This window comes from Perna viridis, chromosome 5 (assembly GCF_037379345.1).
Source record: "Perna viridis isolate PV_CMFRI_1.1 ecotype Kerala chromosome 5, ASM3737934v1, whole genome shotgun sequence".
Taxonomy (NCBI): Eukaryota; Metazoa; Mollusca; class Bivalvia; order Mytilida; family Mytilidae; genus Perna; species Perna viridis.
In genome coordinates, this window is record NC_142449.1 from 7,388,549 (window position 1) to 7,409,722 (window position 21,174).

A 21,174-nucleotide genomic window follows, 5' to 3' on the forward strand; every position below is an offset into this window, starting at 1 on the left:
TACAAATTGGTTTACATTTTTTACTGTACAGTTGCCTCCTTAAGTATCAAGAAATATGTAAGTATATGCTTTGAATTTGAAGTGATTCAGACTTAAGAATGACTAATCAATAGATCGATCTAGAGAATATCCATCCTAAAAATAAAGTTATAACTATTTATAGGTCAGGGAATAGATCGAGAAACATAATGACAACAAAATCTTTTCAAAAATTATTTTTTTATTTTTTTAGATTTGCCATGCCCGACGGACTTATTTCATTAAAAACGGTAAGTCCGAGGTGCATTTTTTTCTAGTCCCGGGCGTCGGGCTTTAGGAGTTTTCAACCCCTGACCCGACAAAATGCAAGCCCTTCTTATTTCACATTCTTCTCTTAGAATCGACTGGAAATTGTGGAATAGACTCATTTCTTAATGGTACGACTAATTAACAAGACAATTTTTACTTTAGCGTGAACCACGCTCCATAAATTGGAATTATAACTTTAAAGTTCTTATAGATGCCGTCGAGGACTATGCAAGAAAATGGATAAAACGAGAACAGGAAGACATTGATTCTCTGTCAAAGTGGTTAAAGGCCGTGAGGTCTTTAATTTTGAAATGAATGAAAGTTTTAAGTAGGTCAATGAGTGCCAAGGCTACATCAGTTTTCAAAAACATCGATGTAGCAAAAACATTGTCTACTATACATGACAAATATGTTGTCGTACCAGCAGACAAAGCCCAAAACAACATTGTTTTTGTCTGCAAAAGTTCTATATCCAATGTTTATTATCAGAGGTAGACGTAGAAAATAATAGCAGTGATAAGACCTATACTGCTACCACTCTCTCCAAAGAAGAGATTGTGAAAAACCATAAATCTGTGCTATCCTCTTTTGGTCTCTCTACCAAGGACGATGATTGTGATTTACCGTCTATGTACTGGATTCCTAAACTCAACAAGAATCCGTACAAACAACGTTTCATAGCTGGATCTGCAAAATGCACCACCAAACCTCTTTCAAAACTTTTAACTTCTATACTTACAACTGTCAAAGAGGGTCTGCAGTCTTACCACAACACTTGTTACTCCAGTAGTGGTATTAATTCAATGTGGATCCTGAAAAATTCGAAAGATCTTTTCGAGACAATCAGTTCAAGACTATTATCTAAATATAATAGCATTAAAATCAACACTGTATACTTCTATTTCCCATACTCAGTTACAATTCCGACTTAAAAACATTATACATCGTTGTTTTTTCCAAAAAAAGATGGTACACCTAGATACAAATATATAGTTCTTGGTAGAGATTCCTCATACTTTGTACGAAATAATTCCAAATCATCTTCCAAATACACAGAGGAAGATGTTTACAACATGCTGGAATTTTTAATCGACAACATATTTGTCCAGTGTGGTGGACATGTTTTTAAACAAACGATCGGCATTCCTATGTGAACACATTTTGCTTCTTTACTTGCTGACCTATTCCTTCACTCTTATGAGGCTGACTTTATAGCTGATCTGATCAGAAAGAAAGAATATCGTTTTGCTAGATTCTTCAATCTCAGTTTCCGCTATATAGATGACGTATTATCTTTAATCAATCCTAATTTCGGGGATTTGATACATCGCATCTACCTAAAAGAACTTGAGATAAAGGATATTACAGACACTGTTAAGTCAGCCTCATATCTTGACCTACACTTAGAAATCGATGGTAAAGGAAAACTATTGACCAAACTTTACGACAAACGTGATGACTTTTCATTCAGAATTGTCAACTTTCCTTTCATCTGTGGCAACATCCCATATGGAATGTTCATATCACAACTCATACGTTATGCCAGAGCTTGCCGAAATTATGCGGACTTTTTGTATCGCGCTAGAGCTCTAACAAATAGGCTTCTGGAACAGGGTTATGTTGCTACAAGATTGAAGTCATCACTACAGAAGTTTTATGGTCGTCATCATGAATTCGTGGATCATTATGGTGTATCCATCTGCACCATGAAAACTGATTTAATCAACGGGTCATAGTTTTCCTTTCCTCGTTTGTCTACTCCGGACTTGACTTTTATGAGCAACTCGGCGGGTGTTTCTAGGAAAGCAGAGGACGCTTACCCTACCGGTGCACCTGGTCCATGTTCCCAGTTTTTAGTGGAGTCCGAGTTGCTAATTTGATTTTGTAACTTTGTATGTATGATTTTAGTTACTGTATGTTCTTTGTTGTGTATGTTTTCCATGTCGGGTATTTGTCCCTGGATTACATTCTTTTGATTACCGCTGTAACCTTGGTTCCCTTGATTACGCTTTCATATAGTCCCGTCACATTTTTCTCGGCCTTTAAAATTAATAAAAGATGAACAGAAGCATAATTGTCCTTTTTTTACATAAGTAATGGTTGCCATCATAACCTAGTGTACCTAACTACATTCTTCTATTTATCTTGTTGGTATTCACAGAAATATCATTAGTTATAATGCTGTTGTTTCTAAAAAAAATAAACGTATGAGCTTAAAAGATTTTAATAGCCGTTTGATACCTCAAATCATTTACAACTACTTGAAGGTGTGGACCCTTCTTTGTAAGGTCTCTGTCCAACTATATTGCCTCTGTAAAAAAACATTTATATTAGAGCACTGTATCTGTATACCTCATTTGGATGTACGCTAAACAAAGAAAATATTCACTGAAGACACTAGGCAAAGAAAGAAAAGTAAATTTTATATTTGATACTTCTCCAAGGGAACCAATATTCTAGCAGAAAACAAAAGAATGTTATCCAGGGATAAATCAGACATGGAAAACAGACATACACAACAATGAACATAAAGTAACTAAAATAATACAAAGTAACAAAAGTAAATGAGCAACTCAGACTCCACTAAAACTTTGAAGTGAGCATTGGCCAGATGCATCGGTAGGGCAAGCGTCCTCTGCTTTTCTAGAAATACATGTCAAGAGGCTCATAAATGTCACGTCAAATATTGACGAAAGAGGAAAGGAAAACTATGCCCCATTGAAAAAGTAAGTTCTCATGGTGCAGATGGATACACCGTAACTTTTGTTACTTTGTATGTATGCTTTTAGTTACTGTATGTTCTTTGTTGTGTATGTCTGTTTTCCATGTCGGGTCTTTGTTCCTGGATTACATTCTTTTGATTACCGCTAAAACCTTGGTTCCCTTGATTACTCTTAGATACTTAAAATTTTGACTACAATAGTGCAGTATAGGAATATGAAATAATTGATATTGATTTGTCATTGAAATACGGAGGAATTTTGTTCGTGACGTTTTTGTGAGGGAGGATGTTTGCCAAACAATTTGCATCTATACCTTTGTTGGCAGGCAGTAAAGGAAGAAAAAATTGTTTTGTCATTTTGACCTTTAATACAAACTGCATAAAAGATTCCAAAAAGATTGTGGAAACCAATATCCAAAATTATGGCCCCAATTTTGTATAATGACGAGGTACGTGCAGAAACAGGAATGTCCAGACTCTTTTTTTAAAAGGAGTGTGGTAGATTGAAAGATATTGAATAGAGTTAAGGTCGAAAGTGATGAAGTCCAAGAGGTTTTTATATGAAGTGAAGAACACTATCTATGAAGACTTCATGATCTAAGGTCGTATATAGTGAAGTTCACCATGATTCCTTATTCGTCTTAGCATGATTTTTGTCAAATAAAGTCATCACATTTATATTACTGTTATATTGCCGAAAGGTTTCCTACACTTTTGATGTTGTCATTGCACTTGTTAGGTATTGCAGTACATAGTCTGCGTATCTAGTATTCCTCTCTTTCTCTACGATAGCGTTTACTTTCATAGAGAGGATGGAATGATGTGTTGATCAAATGTTGATTACATGTCGGGAATTTGGTGGTATTAACTCCCGAACAGTGACCGCACATTTGGATTGTTTAATCTTGAGTTTCACCGACATATGCTAGACCACATAAGTTGCATTCTAATCCGTAGATTAAGTTCGTTAATTTGTAACTGAAGTCATCACAAATTCTTTCGTGAAAGGTTTTGTTCGTAAGGGTACTAGTGAAGAGAGAGTCGGTTATTAGAATGTTGTATGTTCTAAGAAATATTGGCGATTGATTGTTTACAACATATTTAAGAATTTATTGTCATGAAGGTAAGAAAATAGAAACAATTTATCTGCATGATGACTTGGTGCGCCATATTGATATATTGATCGACATTAGTGTACTCACGCAGGCCCGTAATTAAAGACTAAATAGTTGGTGTTCCTGAAGATTGAGGGTAAGTTAGTCATAGTAGGACAAGACGCCACACCACATCCAATAAATCGACTTTCAGCCCATACTGCCTGTAATATGATACACCAACATTACATTGTAACATAAATGTATGTTGACTTTTAACTGTAATGCAATCCCTATGAAACATCCAATGGCAGTAATAACAGTTATTTACGCAAAGCATAATTTTATTACCGTATTTTGTAATGTTCCAAAATGTGGTTTCTTTTAAATTCTATTAAGATGTTGCCCACCAACGTTTATTTATGCGCTTATTACACCTTATGAGTTAATTAGATTATATGTCAGACTTGTAACAACTCTGAATATAAAGATATTGTTCAGAGAACTTACTTGAGTGTAATGACCACATGTTTTGCTGCAGGAATTTGACATATAGTTGTAATTTACTTTCTCCCCTAGCCATCTGTTCATACCGTCTTGAACGCTGCCGTTTCTTACTGATAGCATATTGAGAAAACAAATCATACAAAGTATAGTATGGTTTAAGAGAACAATGTTGCTGTTGTATGTTTTTTTAAATTGATTTTGATTAAACAAACACAAATGAAATTTACTAAAAGCAAATGAGAAGTTAAATGTAAGTGTAAGAATCAGGCAAATCAGAAACATGCATTTCTAAACCCCAACGATCTGACAATATGATATCACTTAAGGGGGCTTTCTTTAATTGGAAAGACCATTACTTGATCTCTGCATCATTGGATTTGCTCAACAATTGTTCAATAGAATATCTTTTAAAAAATGAGGTTTTTCACAGAGATATCTGCCCTTGAAATGTTAATTTTCAGTGCATTTCAATGATGGTCACAATGGTCCAGCCTGATAGGGAAAATCTTGTCTGTTTTGTAATATTCTGATGGTGCAAATAGTCAAATTACACTATCAAGATGATGTTTTTTACATACCATGTTTCACGTCTGCCTGGCTCTTGCAAGGTCCGACACTTAAGTTACATTTAAGTTTAATTTGAACATAAAGACTTTTGTACTAATACATTGCTAAAATTATGTTTATCATGTACATAATTCACTGCAGTTTGAATAGTTATCTTGTTCTGCTTTTTTCATTTGAATTATTTTAATTGACATCCTCTTCACAAGATACGTGTAATATATGAGGAACATAAACTAAAATACTTGTGTAGTATTTCTGAATAATTCTAATCTAATTATCACATCCCTTTTTTGTGCGTTATGTTTGGTTGTTTACCTTTTACGATCTCAGCGATGACTGATTTTCTAACAGCGTACATTCAATGTACAACTACATTGGCTACCATCGCAAAACAAATAAAAATCCAAAGGACTTTTATGTCAGGTTTGTGAGTGAATGGTCCGATTTTAAGCATCCATAAAATTTCAAAGTTCAAAGGGGCATAACTCCCACAAAATATAGGCGATCAAAATTTTCTGGTAAAAAATATGCACAACTACGTATTGTGTTTTTGCTATATACCACGAGTCATAAAATTTGGTTCAATAGTTTCAGAGGAGTTGCGCTGATAAGCTAAGTTCAAAAGAGTAATCAAGGGAACCAAGGTTATAGCGGTTATCAAAAGAATGTAATTCAGGGACAAAGACCAGACATGGAAAACAGACATACACAACAAAGAACATACAGTGACTAAAATCATACATACAAAGTAACAAAAGTAAATGAGCAACTCGGACTTCACTAAAAACTGGGAGCATGGACCAGGTGCACCGGTAGGGTAAGCGTCCTCTGCTTTTCTAGAAACACCCGCCGAGTTGCTCATAAAAATTCAAGTCTAGGGTAGACAAACGAGGAAAGGAAAATTTTGACCCGTTGATTAAATCAGTTTTCATGGTGCAGATGGATACACCATAACGATCCACGAGTTCATGATGACGACTAGAAAACTTCTGTAGTGATGATTTCAATCTTGTAGCAACATGACCCTGTTCCAGAAGCTTATTTGTGAGAGTTCTAGTGCGATACAAAAAGTCTGCGTAGTTTCGGCAAGCTCTGGCATAACGTATGAGTTGTGATATGAACACTCCATATGCAGGTGCCGAAGGGATGTTGTCACAGATGAAAGGAAAGATGACAATTCTGAATGAAAAGTCATCACGTTTGTCGTAAATTTTTGTCAATAGTTTTCAAAGGATCATATTTCCTACAAAAAATAGAGAATAACAATGTCCTCTTATAATGCACAACTATGATGTTCTTACTACATACCAAGTTTCCTAAAATTCGATTCAGTAGTTTGAGAGGAATTGCACTGTCAAACTTTGTGACGGACAGACGGACAAGCCAAAAAAAATATGTGTCACCACCAAAGTGGGGGAGACATAATTTAAAAAAATGGGCGAGAGCGGGAGATTGATTTGTTATTCTCTATATATAGATATATATTTTGAACCAACAATCGAAAACAGTACATACTGTCAAGTTAAAAAACATGTGCCCTTTATCTAATAATAATGGAATGGTAAGAAGGAAACGACACTGGAAACGAAAATGCCGAATGGAAAAAGTTAAAGAAAAAAAACATATTGCCTTTATAATTTTTCACCTGTCGTAATAAATATGTTTTCTCCGACATTTTTAAAAGGACTCTGGAAAGCTCTTGACGGATTGTGACCCCATTTACATTTCCTTGCGTAATTCTGGGCAATATCTTCTAATTCCTTGCTCCACTCCTGATGGATAAGAAATTGATTAGACAAACAGTAAGATGTTATTAGAAAATAATAAAAAATGTGATCTAGTAAATGTCCATAATTTTCGTCTTTTTAAAGTATAAAAATATAATTGATTGACCTACTTTAATTATAGATCAAAATAAAATTGTTAAATTATATTGAATCATCACTACAGATGTTTCATGTTCGCCATCGTGGATCGTTATGGTGTATCCATCTGCACCATGAAAACCATCATATCATAGTTTTCCTTTCCTCTACCCTTGATATGACTTTTAATGAGCAACTCGGCGGATGTTTCTAGAAAAGCAGAGGACGCTTACCCTACCGGTGCACCTGGTGAAGTCCGAGTTGCTCAATTGCTTTTGTTACTTTGTATGTATGATTTTAGTTACTTTATGTTCTTTGTTGTGTATGTCTGTTTTCCATGTCTGGTCTTTGTCCCTGGATTACATTCTTCTGATTACCGCTGTAACCTTGGTTTCCACTAGAATCTTGGTTCCCTGGATTACTCATTAACTTAATGAGCTTGATATTCTTTGTTAGGTAACAAACACATAGTAGATAGATACAATAATGAGATGGATAAAAAAAACAAGTAGTGATACCATCCAATTTCTTTAAAAAGAACAAAGAACAGAAAAAATGTATATTTTGGGATATTTTCATTTAACTATATTTTTGCGTTCATCCTTGTCCAAATCTTTAGGAACTATAATTTTACATTATTCTAAGTTTACTTTTCATCAGACAATGTCGTCTTTGAACTGGATATGTCATGAGATGATCACTCACTGACTAAATCGTAATTAATATTTTAACACCAACCGATAGAAAAAAAAACTAAAATGAAAGATGTATTCATTGTAACATGCGCTTATAAAGTTTTCAAATGCCTTTAAACCTACCAAATCAGGCATGTTTGCGGCAGGAGGTTCTACACATCTGCGTGCTTTATTGTGGGACTCTAAAATAGTAATTTTCTCGGCTGCGCTCAGGCCTTCTATCGATCGAAAGACACATGTCATTTTGACGAACAGCAACAAGGCAATGCGCTGCATGACACTTACACTACTACAAAAATATGAAAAAAACACACAATAACTGTCTTCTATTAATTATCAGGATAATAAGATAGAAAGCTATAAATAAGCAACAAACGCAAAATGAAGGAAACGCTTTTACGTTTCAAATTACACAAGTAGAATTGCCAGTCTCTTTCACACGTCAGTATATTTATTTGTATAATTAGTCACTATTACAGAACATGTTTTATTCTTGAAAGTTTATACAAATTATTTTATCTTACAACGTTAGTTATGATACATCATGATAAATAAAAACGACATGTAAATGATATTATTATACAGCTATATTTATTAACCAATGTTAAACTCTTACCAATATACGACCGTCGCTTACATTGCAGTATTTTACAGAAAAAAATGTATGCAATTTTTACGCACAGAAATCATAAATATGTATGTGATTTACATAAGTAGAACGGTGTTTTTCTTAAATTTTAAACAGTAACTTGAAAATCTTGTACTCCGAATGGTGCGTCCTTTAATTTATGTGTACAATTAAGCGATTTCTGGTGCATATACAGTGCACATATATACTTCTGCGGAATAAAAATTTTTAGTGTGTAAGCAAAACTTTTGAGAACGGAAATAATTCAAAATAATTTGAGTGTGTTATTTTACATCACAATCACATTTTATTCCCATACTTTTGACGAGAACGACGTGCCATATATTAAAGTTTGATCCAGGTCACAAATAATAAACTTTAAAGTTTTTATGGTAGCTGTATAATAAAAGAGGTTATGAAACAGTTGAGTATAAAATATAGAAGATGCTATACACTATATTACATCATAAACCATCAATGTTTGCAAGGCAATATACAAACTTAAGCTAGCTTAAAGAAGCTTGAAAAGTCTTTTTTAGATTCTGTCTACGTTAAAGCAAAATTACGACTGCTTTAATTGACAATAAAGTGCTAGATCGCAAGAGGTTCGTTATATCAGTATCCTTTAAGAACGATTATTGCACTAATACTTTGTTTTGACAAAATATGGCATTTATATATTGCAAAAAATATTCTATTATCATCAACTCTTTTAAACAAGCTGTAAAATTTTGCATGGGTCTCTACTTATGTAACTCGTTAACGTGACTGTACTATGTCTTTATTCACAGTAACATCAACAGTATATAAATCTTGTATTGTACTGTTTAATACTGTTATAATATATATAATCAAATCTTATGTTTACGTATAATAGTTATCGTTACCCTTACCTGAAAGTGTTCGTCTTCTTCATGAACATCTGTATAATGCAATACCTGCACTGATTGATTCTGCCCATCAATCAGGAAGTCTATTCCTTCTGGCATACATAGTTTTCATATTCATCAAAACTGCTCATAAAATAACAACTTACTATGCACATTCATTTTTGTCTTTTTTAATTTTGGTAGATGTTATTGTTTATATAGGCAAGATGGGTCTGAAAAATTCCCAATGATGTTAGAACTGTCAAATTTGAAATCCAAATTTTTGGTCGTTCCCTCCGCGGCACTCGAACTCGTACTGCTGTGATATCTGTGGCAACACCGCCTTTTCAGACCCTTCTATAAGTTAACATTATCTTCCCATTATCAATTTGATCCGATGGATCTGTGCAGTGAATTGAGTGGTCACATTCTGAGACGTTTGTATAATATTGATTTGTTGTGACATGCATCATTAATTTGATCCTGTATCTTACCAAAAAAAACACCTAGATGAACTGTCCCGTACTACCATACATCGTGTACTAAGTTACAGCCCTAGATTAATCATACGAGGAGGAATGACTTGGCCAGCGGAAGCTATATTTTATTTAGTATAGCAGGCCGAGTGGTCTAGGGCACTGGACTTTGTGCACGCGGTGTTGCAACAGACGGGTAAGAGTTCGTGTCCCGCGGAAGGAACCACAAAAAATTTGACAGTTCTAACATCGCTGGCAACTTTTCAGACCCTTATATACATATGTATATATAACACAAGACGTTTACATAACATGTTTTATCGCTGTTCCTCATTTGTGTGTTATATGATTTTACACATTTATCTCTAAATGCTACGTAAACGGTTTAGATATGTATACATGTTACATCTTAATTTTACCATGTAAAATGTCTAGACACTGACACGTTTTCAATTCATTCAAAACACATAAAAATATCCAGTATATTCCTTGAATGAAAAGGAAATCAAGAGAACTAATGATAATAAAAAAATAACGTAATCCAAAGATAACCTCTAAACAAGAAAAAATAAACACACAGAACATGAAATAAGCAAAATAACACATACAATGAACAAACCAGATTTCACCAAAAACTAGGGCCATGGACCAGGTTCACCAGTAGGTTAATCGTGCTTTTTAGAAAACACGCTCAGTGTCGCATAAAATGTTATATCTTGGGTACATGAAAGGAATACTTGGACACGATGCACAAATTGGTACTCATTGTTCAGATGGGTACATTATAACCAGCCAGCCAGGAGTTCATGATGGCGACCACCATAATACTTTTGTAGTAATGACTTGAATAACCCAGTTCCAGTTTCGAGTTGTATCGAAAATTTTACTTCTTCTGTCAATATCATTGAATTTGAATTCTAAAGCAGACAGTTCTCCATTTAAAAAAATATTTTAATCAAAAGTTCAGTTCTCTAAAAATAAGCCCCGTGCAGATCCGGGTGTTAAAAGAATAGGCCTGTAGTGTCGCTAAGCTTGTCGTAAAAGGCGACTAAATAGTGCTCAGAAACCTAGCCGGGGGCTAGGCGCTCTGCCCACAGAGCAACTGGGTTGTATACCCCAGGTGGTGGAATTGGTTACCCCTGGCATGTTACATGCTGGTATTGTCAGGCTATAATACGGAAAACCTGACCGCAAACCATAGTGGTGCACCGTGTTGGGAAAGATGTCACGTTCCTCGCACATTAAAGAACCCTGCTGTGGTATTCGATAGGAGCAGGAACCTTTGCGCTCCGCAACAGGAGGCTAAATTGTCTCATGTTCATCGTCTGAATATAGCTGAAATATTGCTGCTCGGACGTTAAACCCCAACAAACAAACAAAAATTCTCAAAATCATAATCATTTTCGCGTAGTTTTGCAAAAGGCTACACGAAATGACAACATGTTACGTCAAGATTCGAAGGGATTTTTTCTCAGTGCATTTACACGTACAGGCCTTTAACTGATCTCAATATTTACAAATTTTCGACTTAAATATAATTCTCATTTTCCTTTTACGAAAGTAGGAAGGTATTGTTTTTGCTTTTGCTGAGTTCAATGATTGTGAAGATAATTTTTATGAAAAGCCTCTGAAAAGAAAAATAAATCCCTATTTCATGTATGTACAACTCTGTTATGACAGTAGATTTTCTAACCAAAATGATTATTGATGATTAATTCATTCAAGAATTATTTTTCTGATCAAACTATTGGTCAGTTTACGCCATACAAATCGTTAAGTGGCTCATTAAGAAGCGTAAATGGGTTTGAACTTGAAAATATAAACAATAAATAAAAAAAAACTTTATGATTTAATTGTTGATCGATTTAAGCCCACATTAAAACTTGACTTATTCAAAATATATTTCTTTAAGATGACAAAATGATCTTGATTTTCACACCAAATCTTTGATCGCGAATCTACTGAATTAAACCCAAAAAACATGATTACCAAAAAGATAAGATTTTTTTTTCTCAATCACATTGCTTTGTTTCAGGATACAAATTAGCAATATACAGCATAGGATGAAGGTTGTTATCTTATCAATGTCAATCTCAATCAATAAATGTGTTAGAATTGAGAAAAAATTAATATTTCATACACAATGCGAAAACATAAGATATAATCCAGTAGATGTACTAAATAACTCTGTAGTACGGTTTTGAACCATTAATGCAACGTTTACCACTTTTACTCATGTTGCACAGGACCACCTACGTTAACCACTTTTACTCATGTTGCACAGGACCACCTACGATCTATCGTGGTAGCGTGGTTACCTTCTCGTGCATTCGACATTCTACCTGTTTATTTCAAAGACCGTAAAAATAAAAGAATATCTTAGAGTATTATCCCTTAAAGGATAACAATTTTACTCGAAAACTATTTAAATATATAACACAATATTCCACAATACTCTAGTATTTACGCAATAACCCTTTACCATAATATGTGATAAAGACTGCTCCGAAACCTATAAAATTTATTATCTTATTCAAATTTTAATTTTGATTAAAAGAGCATTACTTAAGAAATTTAAACTGGTTTTTAGCCAAAATATTGTTGACTTATTTCATCGGTATCTTGAATATAAACATTGGTTGTTTATCATTTATTTACTTTAGGTCCGTAATTAATTCGTGTATTGGTCGAGAAGCATAACTATAAAACACGAGACTTTATTACAATAAAAAAAGGTTTGTTTAATCCGGGTTAGATTCTTTGTATAATTATTTATTTTGTAGTAATAGGTCTTTAGACGTTTGACATGTAGGCCTGTTTACCTTGTTAATTAAAGGTGGTCATTATCATACTGTATAAAATTGATTTCATCAAATAACAGTATCCTCGTAAAATTTCAATCTTTACTGTCCCATTTACAAACTGTTTTTGAGAATGTTATTTTATTTACATTTCAAATCAAAACTTTTCTTTTTGTTCAACCTCAAAGCTTGACTATTCCTTAGTATTTTCATCGAAATACCTCCATTATAAATATTTGTTGCACATTTGTCCGGATAACTTTACTAGCAAGCGTATTTCTGAGACGAGGAACAAACTTTAAACCTCATTGAAAGTCAAAATGCTGGGAAAGTATCAGAGTCAAGTTAAGATTGTCTAAATATCACGACATATATACCATTAAATCTATAACTTTGGTCTTACAACTTTGTTAAAACTAAATTTATTAAAATCATATTTATGATAGAAATAATACAATGTAACAAAATCATGAAAACACATATAATCTGTATATAATATTACTGTGAGGCTAATCCTTATAAAAACAAATGCAAAAGTTTCACTAATTTCCGTTCTTCAGTGGAAACATCCCGTTAACGTTAAAATGAAGTTTTCAAACGAATCTCATATCTTATGCCAGAGCTTGCCGAATCTACGCGGACTTTTTCTACTGTGCCGGACTTCTCATAATAAGGCTTCTGGAAAAGGGTTATGTTTCTACAATATTAAAGTCATTTTAGTGATTTCGTGTTTCCCTGTATAGTATTCATCCTTGGAATATATTCTTTTGATTTGTGCTCAAATCTTCGCTCCCTTGATTACTCTTAAAAAGCATTTAGATTATCATTTTGAAACAATTAGTATCTAAAAGTCAAAAGCACAAATATTTCCTGCCGATTTTGACAGGTTTCTTTCCAACCAAAAGTCCAATCAATTTTAAATATTTAAGTTTACCTTTTACAAAAATTACTCAAGAATTGTCTTTTTCATTTAACATATACAAATATAAGAGAACATAACACATATTACTAGATTTGAAGAACAGTATATGCACAGTACAAATACAAGAAAAAACATCAGAACTTAAAATAAAACACTCAAAAGTCTTAAACATTTCGTAAAAACGTTAAGGAACAAATGAGATTTCTCTATCATGATCTTTGATTATCACTGTACGCATATTGTGTACAGTTAAAGGTCAATTTGCCTTTGTACATTAACCTATTTGCAAAAAGTGATGAAAGTTTACTTAGCTATAGATTCAAAAGAAAATTTTGTTGATATTTTTATTTTTAAATTAAAGATTTAAATCATAAACTCCATAATTAGGTGTAGGTTAAATTTAACAATTAACAACATTAAAGTACATTTGCATGAAATTAAGAACTTTATTCAAATATTGCTAATTAAACATTACTATAAAGGCATGCATGATTTTTTTAAACTTCGATGATGACAGGGTTGTCAGTTCTTAGTACATAATCCTAAGTGCAAATACTGGTTTATGCCGTTACAAGCCTTAACACTATAGCCTATAAACGCACATTTATAAAATGCTAAATTCATTTATATTTACTTCATTAGTTTGTTAACATTTGAATTAACAGATAGAAAACCAAATATATGCTTTACAAGAGCTAATCTTTTCTGGCTTCCACTAATGAGCAAACATACGTCATACTCCTGCTACCTTATGGTTTATAAACTGATACCCGTTTGTAAATTCAGACCAGCCATGTTGTCATTTAACGTGTTCGTCTTTGCCATTTCTTTGGCTCTTGTTTCTTGTACATCAGTCGATTTCGAGGAGAAATTACGTTCTTTCTTTAGACCCGAAAAAATAGAATTCTCGAAAAAAGGATTAGGCGTTTCCACAAGAAGTACTGGCAGTGATCTTACAACATCAGAAAGAGATATATTACTGCAGCTCCATAATGACGCTAGGAACAGTGTTGACCCACCAGCTGCTAACATGCCTGAAATGGTATAGGTCTTTGAAAATATGCTTTCTTGTAGATTCGATTTGTTACATGACCGACTTTACAATCAAAATATATTACCTCTGTTTGATTTAAGACCGATGTTACATTTGGTATTTGTGTGTATAAATTAACGAGTCTATTGCTCCTTCCAATTTAAATTCCAGATAACCAAAATTTAAATGTTGCAAAAAGATTGATGCTGATAATTATAACACATTGATTTCAGAACCATTATTTTGCTGTTTTATTTTCGCAATGCTCCTGTGTAAACATATGGCAGTTAATTCATCATAGTATTAAATAAAGATAACGATTTATTAAAATTAAATTTTTACGTGTAATTTTGAACCTGTTTCTTTAATCTAAAATACTCCAACAAAGTTTCATTTGAATATTGTAGACTTGGAGTAATGAGTTAGCGACCGTTGCCCAGAACTACGCAAGTCAGTGCATCTGGTCTCACAATAGTGCACGATCATCACAAGCCAGTAGCTTCTACTATGTTGGTGAAAATCTTTACGGCACAACAGGTATGATACCATTTTGATAATGTTATCTTTTAAGTTTTGTAGGGTTTTTAAACTGACGTCATTTTACTACAAATCATAAGGAAATAATTAAAATTAAAACAAAAGAAATAAAACAAAACTTTAAAAAAAGACAAACCAAAGCAGTAAGTATGCTGCAGTATTTACGAGTTTTGTTGGATTTCTCATTTGAATTTAATAGCATCAATTAGTTGGTCATCTTTTCTTATTTATTCAAAGCTGTTACACTTTTCCACAACATCACGTCCTCTAAATATGTATTAATCAAACAGATATGATTAAATCACGCACATTGAAGAAGGTAAAAATTAAATGAATTTACAAATGCAAACACGTAAATAATGCAAAACAAAATGAGAAAAAATACATTTGGGTAAAAATCAATGATTGTTGCTTTATTTATAATATTTTTACTATTTAGTTTAGATTAAAAGACATATGCATATCTACGGCTTTGCTTTGTTTTTTTTAATGTTTTATTTGTTTTATTTTTGGGGGATTTAAAAAAGTTTAGAAAATTATATTAGAGTAGACGAAATATCTAGTGAAAACTATCGGTAGTAATTTAAATTGTTTTCATTTTTTATTTTTTATTTTTTTTCCGAGTTGATGGTAGATTAATATTGTTTCTCATTTGAAGCTGTTGTTACCGGATAATTTAGTATCATACAGATAACTTTCCAAGACACAATAAAAAAATAAAACAATTTTATCACACATTAAGTAAAAACCATCAAAACAAATTATTATATTTACAATATTTGAAAATCGTATATCGCCTGGCAACATTTTTTTGTTTTAAAAAAGACAATAAATTTGCCAAAGGCTAATGAAATATTTTTTAATTTTATTTGTTTAAATCAAGATAATTCTATTATCATTTATTTATTGAACGCCTGTCTTTCATTAAAGCAAGTTCTGGGTACTTGCAATCTGGCGTTGCATCATGGGTAAACGAGAAAGAAGACTATGATTACACCACCAATTCGTGTGCAGGAGTATGTGGACACTATACACAGGTTAATGTTATGAAATTTCTGGTTTGATGTGAAGGGGACGACCATTTGATTTTTTGGGACTTGGAAGAATTTTAAAATACATATTTCGACTCGGACGTTTGTGAAAATTGCCGTCACCTTATGCAAACTTGAAATGTTAAATCATATGAATGATTAAAATAATAATAATATAAATGTCATTTGTTTAAATCTAAATAAATATTTGAATATCGATATAATTTTTAAAGCCTACAAGAATGTACACGTGAGTAGTCATAGGTAGTGCCCATAGTAAACATAACTTACTGCATTTCAATGAATTCATCCATTAATTTATTTCATATCTTAAAATAAGTTGTTTTGTTTTGTTTTGTTTTTTTCGGGTTAGGGGGTTTGGTGGATGCTTTTATTGTACATGTATGTCTTGAATTACAAAAAGTACAGTTTTGAATATATGGTTAAACAATAGTAACATTCGCAAAATGAAAAATTCAACAAAAAATTTCCGATTTCAATGACATTGATTTGTCATTTTCAACATTGTTTGTTATGTTTTAGCAGTTCGTTTTTGTAATTTAAAAATAAAAGACAATCTTCTTTCTCCAACAAGGTTGTATGGGATGATAGCACCAAAGTAGGATGCGCAGTGGCTCTCTGTCCATCAATGACTAACTTGCCGTCGCACTACTCAAACATAAGGTTCCTTGTTTGCAACTATGGACCCGGGTAATTTTGTTTATTTATTAAATGTGTTTATTATTTCACGGTTAATTTTGTGTATTCCAAGATAATACGTCACAACTTCGACTTTGTTGTCATTTTCAAGAGGTTGGATTTATTGTTGTTAAGTGGTTGATAATGCATTCTAATCCACGATAAAAGATGTATCCATGAAAAAGGTGTTTTAATGGATTTTTTTACAATGACAGATTTAAAGCATATGTTAGATATAGATGTAAATACCTATAATTTTTATTTTAGAGGAAACTATGCTGGTCAAAAGCCGTATACGGAAGGCTCTGGGTCTTCTGGTAGTTCTGTCAGTGGTTCCAGTGATAGCACTTGTAAATGGTAGGTGAATTAATAAAATGTCTGAGCTCAAACTGGCCGTACATGGTGAAAACGCTCAATTTTATTTCATTTTATTTACAATTCTCTATCCCTCATACGCAATTTCATATTGCAAATATTTTTAAATCACGTAAACAATCAAATGTACATTTTTAAACAACTTAAAAGCCTTTTTTTAAATTAAGACTTTTTCTGACGGTTTACGAAAATTCTAATTTTTGAATGTTTCTTTGCAGACACAAAAGGTGACCTTGAAACTGATGAAATTTACAACGAAAAGCAGAAATATTTATTTCCTTTTTCTATTTAATAAAAATAGATGCATATTATACAAGTTTATTAAATTTTTAAAAGTCCGACGTTCCAACCAAATTTTACTGTACCTTTTTAAACAAAATAAAATAATAAAATCAGCTAACATGTTAAAAAATAATAACATCCGGTAACATGTAACAAAATAGTAACATCCGGTAACGTGTTACAAAATAATAACATCTGGTAATAAAGAATGATAAAATCAAATCTGACTACATATTGCAATAAACTGTTAACGTTTCTTTCCATACAGCAGTATTCACTAGTTTAGTGTGCTTGTTAAATATAAAATTGGGTTATCTAATTATGATAAACTAAAATGACATTTTCCCGGGGAGCAAAATGTTTCTCCACCATCAGCCACGTCCATGCATAAAATGAATGTTCATCGTCGAATATGTAAAATTAACATTTATTTTAAAATATAGTGCTTGTCGCATTTTTGTGAGGAATGATTATTGAAACATCATCATCCAATTATTGATCCACGGTTGTCCTACATGTACAACACGCCATCCACTGTTATCTGAACTTTGTTCTTCCCATTGACTCTGTATACTGCCCCTAGATGTCCTAGAACTTAAGTGCCAGTTTTCCATAATACTTGGATTAGAAGTAACGACTTCACCAACGTCCGTTTGGCCCATATTGTTAGTTACAATAGCCCCAGAACCTCCAATTACAACGTTTGTATTGACATCTCCACCTCGGCCTCCTATACCTCCAGGCACTCCTCCTCCACCTCCTCCACCACCGCCGGATATTTCGATATCGACTTCCTGTGCTTTTGTCACTTTTCCAGATAGGCAGATAAGTACCGTTATTGCCAGTAATTGCATTTTGCACGGAAACCCGGTCATTGCTTATGCCGACCTGAAAGGACATTATTTCCTTCAACAATTTATCGATGTTAATGTTAGCCGAAACGAAATAAAATTGTTCAATATAAAATATGTGTTTAAAGAGAGAATTAAAGCTGCTTAACTGCAATGTTTAATGTTAGCCATCGCTTGTTATGGATTGTTATTTAAAAACGCTTTGATATTGATACCATTGAACCTAACATCATAATAAAAACAAAATAAAAAGGAATAATTTGGTTTCCCTTTCAAAACAATATTTAATTGTCTTTGTTTGTACGAAGTTAAATTACTTTTTTTTCCAAAAAAAAACTAATACAACAAAATAAAGTTTACAATTGTAATAGGTATTTGTCTTCGGTTCATTGTAATAAACAAACATTCTTTGTCTAATTGATTCCTATTACTATTCATTTATAAAGGCTGATTGTTAAAACTATAATCAAAAATTAAAAGTCACGGAAATCATAAACAATGGCAAATCCTTCCAAAATTTAATATTTTTAATGCAATATATTAAAGAGATTGTATCTAAATCAGTATGCATATTTTCATATATCAACTGGTATTAACTGGCACAGTACAGACGCAAACAAACTAGTTTCAAGTGCCAAGAACAAAAGAATACAAAAGCAAAACAAAATGAGAAAAAAACGAACTTTTATCTCTAACACTTCATGATCAATCATGGAATGCATTTGTGTGGCACTTACTTATTCTCTAAATAATGAGTTTGACAATTTCTTAATACTTTAAAATGCTTTGGACTTTGAACATAGAAATAGTATTTCAATGACATTTCATAGATTATGAGAAATCGCTATTGACTGAAATTGATACAGTTTCCATCTAAGTGACAAACATTTTTTTGTTAAATGAGGCAAAGTAGTTTTTTTTCTTTCAATATCAGTTCTTGATTTTTAGATGGTTTATGTTATCCACAGCTGTACATATAATTTAAAAGTTTTGAAAGATTTCTTACGGTGTATCCATCTGCGCCATGAAAAGTGATTTGTTAAACGTGTCATAGTTTTCCTTTCCTCTTTCGACTACGCCGGACTAAACTTTTTATAAGCAAATCGGCAGGTGTTTCTAGAAAAAACTGAGGACGCTTACCCTAACGGTGCACCTAGTCCATGCTCCTAGTTTTTAGTGGGGTCCGAGTTGCTCATTTGCTTTTGCTACTTTGTATTATTTTAGTTAATTTACGTTCTGTGTTGTGTATATCTGTTTTCCATGTCTGGTCTTTGTCTTTTAATTAAATTCTTTTGATTACCACTAGAACATTATTTCCCTTGATTATTCTTACTAACATCGGAAACGCCATAATTCAAATAATTCAAATCAAAGTAATCATGGTCCATTTGTTTGCTAAAGAGATATAAAAAATGCCAACAATTTCATAAAATTGCTTTTCATATGAGAATTAAATTTTATTACTTACCTGCTTTGAATAGTAACCCTATTGTAAGACAGAATGTTATATCACAAGGTCTGGTGCTATAAACATGTAACTGTCATCAAATTATAATGCAACATTTTATTTCTAATTGTTTTAACCACAAAATTAAATGTATTACATGCAAAATGCAAGGTAACAAGCCTATAAACAATATTCAACGTGGTTTGAAGTTTTGTTAAATACATGTTAAGGTAACGGTGTTCAGTTTTCTTGTAATCACTTAACCATATTTGCATGCACGACTTCAAACTGACGAATCAATTTTATTTTGTAGTATGCAATTAGACACGACAACATTAGTGTTTAATGATCATAAGAAATATATTTATAGAATCAAAGTAGTGACGATTATTGTCCGTACAAGCTTCTCATGGCTGTCTATAATTCAGTAATCCGTACAAACTTCTCATGGTCTGGCTGTCTATAGTTCAGTAATCCGTGAAAACCTCTCCTGGCTGTCTATAGTTCAGTAATCCGTACAAACGTCTCCTGGCTGTCTATAGTTCAGTAATCCGTACAAACTTCTCCTGGCTGTGTTTAGTTCAGTAATTCGTACAAACCTCTCCTGTCTGTCTATATTTTAGTAATTCGTACAAACTTCTCCCGGCTGTTTATAGTTCAGTAATCCGTACAAACATCTCCTGGCTGTCTTTACTTCAGCAATCCGTACAAACTTCTCCTGGCTGTCTTTAGTTCAGTAATCCGTACAAACTTCTCCTGGCTGTCTATCGTTCAGTAAATGGTATCAATGATATAATTTTCTAATAATTAAGTTCTGTATATAATTTTCTAATAATTAAGTTCTGTATATAATTTTCTAATAATAAAGTGTCGTATTTTACTCTCTGTGCCTGATGTGAAGGGATACGATGTATTGCACATATTATATAATTTAAAAATAATTATTTGAAAAAAATTGTTTTATCTGTTACAGAAAAATATTTCAAAAATATCGTCTTCATAAGTGATAAAACTTGACATTGTTCTTTGTGTGCATCATGCATAAATATGATGATTGCAGAAAAAATGGTCAAATACAATTGTGTATTGCTAATAAGTTATAGACGTGTGTGTGTTGTCTTTTTCTTTCTCTAAGTCTTTACATTTAGATCTTTATGGTATATCCATCTGCGCCATGAAAACTGATTTATTCAACGTGTTATAGTTTTCCTTTTCTCTTTCGACTACGCCAGAATAACCTTTTTATGAGCAACTCAGCCGGTGTTTCTAGAAAAGCAGAGGACGCTTACCCTACCGATGCACCTGGTCCATGCTCCCAGTTTTTAGTGGGGTCCGAGTTGCTCATTTGCTTTTGTTACTTTGTATGTATGATTTTAGTTACTTCATGTTCTCTGTTGTTTATGTCTGTTTTCTATGTCTGGTCTTTGTCCCTGGATTACATTCTTTTGATTACCGCTTTAACCTTGGTTTCCTTGATTACTCTTT

At 32.7% G+C, this 21,174-nt stretch overlaps 2 protein-coding genes across 2 annotated transcripts; one reads left to right on the forward strand and one right to left on the reverse strand.

The window, feature by feature from the left end:
• Positions 1-2,505: 2,505 nt before the first annotated feature.
• On the reverse strand, positions 2,506-4,731 carry LOC148615791 (GLIPR1-like protein 1). Its single transcript, XM_088581701.1, has 3 exons — positions 4,615-4,731; positions 4,213-4,328; positions 2,506-2,599 (listed from the first exon to the last, which is right to left on the reverse strand). The coding sequence occupies exons 1-3, from the start codon at positions 4,729-4,731 to the stop codon at positions 2,536-2,538; spliced, it is 297 nt and encodes a 98-aa protein (XP_088437827.1). The 3' UTR covers positions 2,506-2,535.
• A 9,364-nt stretch (positions 4,732-14,095) lies between these two features.
• LOC148615792 (GLIPR1-like protein 1) lies at positions 14,096-17,402 on the forward strand. Its single transcript, XM_088582379.1, has 6 exons — positions 14,096-14,476; positions 14,875-15,004; positions 15,935-16,041; positions 16,631-16,746; positions 17,002-17,091; positions 17,328-17,402. Coding segments are annotated over exons 1-6 (768 nt in total). The 5' UTR covers positions 14,096-14,152; the 3' UTR covers positions 17,329-17,402.
• Positions 17,403-21,174: the final 3,772 nt, after the last annotated feature.